Genomic DNA, 2,568 nt, shown 5'->3' on the forward strand with positions numbered 1-2,568 from the left:
TAGAGACAGCGGCGGGAATTGAACCCTGGTCGCTGGCGCCATAATAGTGTTAGGCTACGTGCCCTGACGCCAATAAAATAATCTACCCCCACAAAAGTATTTCAAACAGCCATCAAGCTTTATGGCTTTAAGAATACAATACTCAGCTACAGTTGAAATAGATTTTATTTAATAAATAATATTATATCAGTATAAAGGAAAAATAATTTAATTTATTTTTACAGACATAAAATACAATCACTCTTCCCCCTCAGCCCCCTTGTCCAGATCTGCCGAATCGATGCCAACCTCCTCGTAGTCCTTCTCCAGCGAGGCCATGTCCTCCCGCGCGTCCTGGAACTCCCCCTCCTCCAGCCCCTCGCCCACGTACCAGTGGACGAAGGCCCGCTTGGCGTACATCTTGTCGAACTTGAGGTTCATGCGGGTCCAGGCCATGGCCACGGCGGTGGTGTTGCTCAGCATGCAGACGGCGCGCTGCACCTTGGCCAGGTCGCCGCCGGGCACCACGGTCGGGGGCTGGTAGTTGATGCCCACCTGTGGGACGGGAGGGAAAAAGAAGCATTCATTTCAGGCACTCAGAGAAACAGCTTCATGATTAGTGGCCACTAGAAGGCGCTCCAGTGGCGCAGCGGGTAGAGCCACTGCCTCACGGCGCCAGAGACACGGGTTCGATTTCCATTTCCAAACTGGCGTAAAAGGTGCAATATAACAGGCCGGTATGGGCTTACTCCGGGGTATAGGCTTATTCCCAGGCTGGAAGAGGGTATAGGTTATAGGTGCTTGGCAATGGTGTTTTAAATAGGAGGGGTGGGGGAGGTTGCTCTCGAAGAGAACGATTCTAGACTTGATGGCTGAACCGTATGCGGACTTGGATGTGGAGAAACGTGGATAGTTTTGGCTTCCCTACATGAATTCCAAGGATTTAATGGTAAGGCTCCATGGTATAAAAAAAGGTTAGGAACACTTGGACAGAACGAAGCACCCCGTGCCACAGGATACGACGCTTCTACAAACCTTCACCAATTCCCCGCCAAGCCCCGTGGTTTGTTCTCAAACGGTCCACTCACCTTGAAGCCGGTCGGACACCAGTCCACGAACTGGATGGAGCGCTTGGTCTTGATGGTGGCGATGGCGGCGTTCACGTCCTTGGGCACCACGTCTCCGCGGTACAGCATGCAGCACGCCATGTACTTGCCCTGGCGGGGGTCGCACTTCAACATCTGGTTGGCCGGCTCGAAGCAGGCGTTGGTGATCTCGGCCACGGACAGCTGCTCGTGGTAAGCCTTCTCGGCCGAGATGAGGGGCGCGTAGGTCACTAGCGGGAAGTGGATGCGGGGGTAGGGCACCAGGTTGGTCTGGAATTCCAGAAGGTCCACGTTGAGGGCGCCGTCGAAGCGCAGCGAAGCGGTGACAGACGACACCACCTGACCCAGCAGGCGGTTGAGGTTGGTGTAGGTGGGGCGCTCGATGTCCAGGTTCCGCCGGCAGATGTCATAGATGGCCTCATTGTCCAACATGAAGGAGCAGTCCGAGTGCTCGAGGGTGCAGTGGGTGACCAGCACCGAGTTGTAGGGCTCGACCACGGCGGTGGAGATCTGGGGTGCCGGGTAGACGGAAAACTCCAGCTTGGATTTCTTGCCGTAGTCGACGGAGAGTCTCTCCATGAGGAGGGAGGTGAAGCCCGAGCCGGTGCCGCCCCCGAAACTGTGGAAGATGAGAAACCCCTGCAGCCCCGTGCACTGGTCCGCCTGCGGTGAAAGAGGTGTGAGCGTGAGGTAACTCTGCTGTTCTCCGTTCGGAATGGGAGAGGTTAGTGGGACAGGTGTGGATTGGGTTCAACACTGTCCAACGGGAAACGCTTACAATTCGCTGACGGGCACCAGCCCACAACCTACCAGCTTCCGGATGCGATCCAGAACCAGGTCCACGATCTCCTTGCCGATGGAACAGTGGCCCCGCGCGTAGTTATTGGCCGCGTCCTCCTTGCCGGTGATGAGCAGCTCGGGGTGGAAGAGCTGCCGGTAGGTGCCGGTCCGGACCTCATCTGTTGGGGAAAGGTCACAGAACGGGAGGATTATAGGCGATATTCTCAATCCGCTTAATGCGTTACGGGGAGGGGAGTAGACAGCGTTGAGGGCCCTACATGTCATTACTATTGCGTTCCCTTACCGACCACGGTGGGCTCCAAGTCGATGAAGACGGCCCGCGGAACGTGCTTGCCCGCCCCCGTCTCGCTGAAGAAGGTGTTGAAGGAATCGTCGCCCCCTCCGATGGTCTTGTCACTCGGCATCTGTCCATCCGGCTGGATGCCGTGTTCCAAACAGTACAGCTCCCAGCAAGCGTTACCCAGCTGTACGCCGGCCTGACCGATGTGGATTGAAATACACTCACGCTGTAGAGAGAGAGAGAGAGAGAGAGACGCGAGAAGACACCCGGTTATTCAGACAGAACGACGGACTAAGACCGCTCTCAGCACCGACCCAACCTGTCCCGTGATCACCATCCTTTCGAGGTTCCCCCTTTCCCACGAGTTAAGGACGGACCGCCAACGCGCTTTCCCCACGACGA

General features: G+C 56.3%; 1 protein-coding gene across 1 annotated transcript; it reads right to left on the minus strand.

Annotated features, from left to right (window-relative positions):
- Positions 1-237: 237 nt before the first annotated feature.
- On the minus strand, positions 238-2,305 carry LOC140715976 (tubulin alpha-1A chain-like). The gene is made up of 4 exons (XM_073028598.1): positions 2,170-2,305; positions 1,896-2,044; positions 1,068-1,748; positions 238-534 (listed from the first exon to the last, which is right to left on the minus strand). Exons 1-4 carry the CDS (start codon positions 2,288-2,290, stop codon positions 238-240), a joined length of 1,248 nt encoding a protein of 415 aa, XP_072884699.1. The 5' UTR covers positions 2,291-2,305.
- Positions 2,306-2,568: the final 263 nt, after the last annotated feature.

This window comes from Hemitrygon akajei, chromosome 24, assembly GCF_048418815.1.
Source record: "Hemitrygon akajei chromosome 24, sHemAka1.3, whole genome shotgun sequence".
NCBI lineage: Eukaryota > Metazoa > Chordata > Chondrichthyes > Myliobatiformes > Dasyatidae > Hemitrygon > Hemitrygon akajei.

Excerpts from the sequence above, each read along its gene's own strand:
- LOC140715976 (XM_073028598.1), bottom strand. The coding sequence starts at position 2,290 with ATGCCGAGTGACAAGACCATCGGAGGGGGCGACGATTCCTTCAACACC. Across the intron at positions 2,045-2,169 it reads CTTGGAGCCCACCGTGGTCG|ATGAGGTCCGGACCGGCACC; the intron begins GTAAGGGAACGC and ends TTTCCCCAACAG. Across the intron at positions 535-1,067 it reads GGTGTCCGACCGGCTTCAAG|GTGGGCATCAACTACCAGCC; the intron begins GTGAGTGGACCG and ends CCCGTCCCACAG.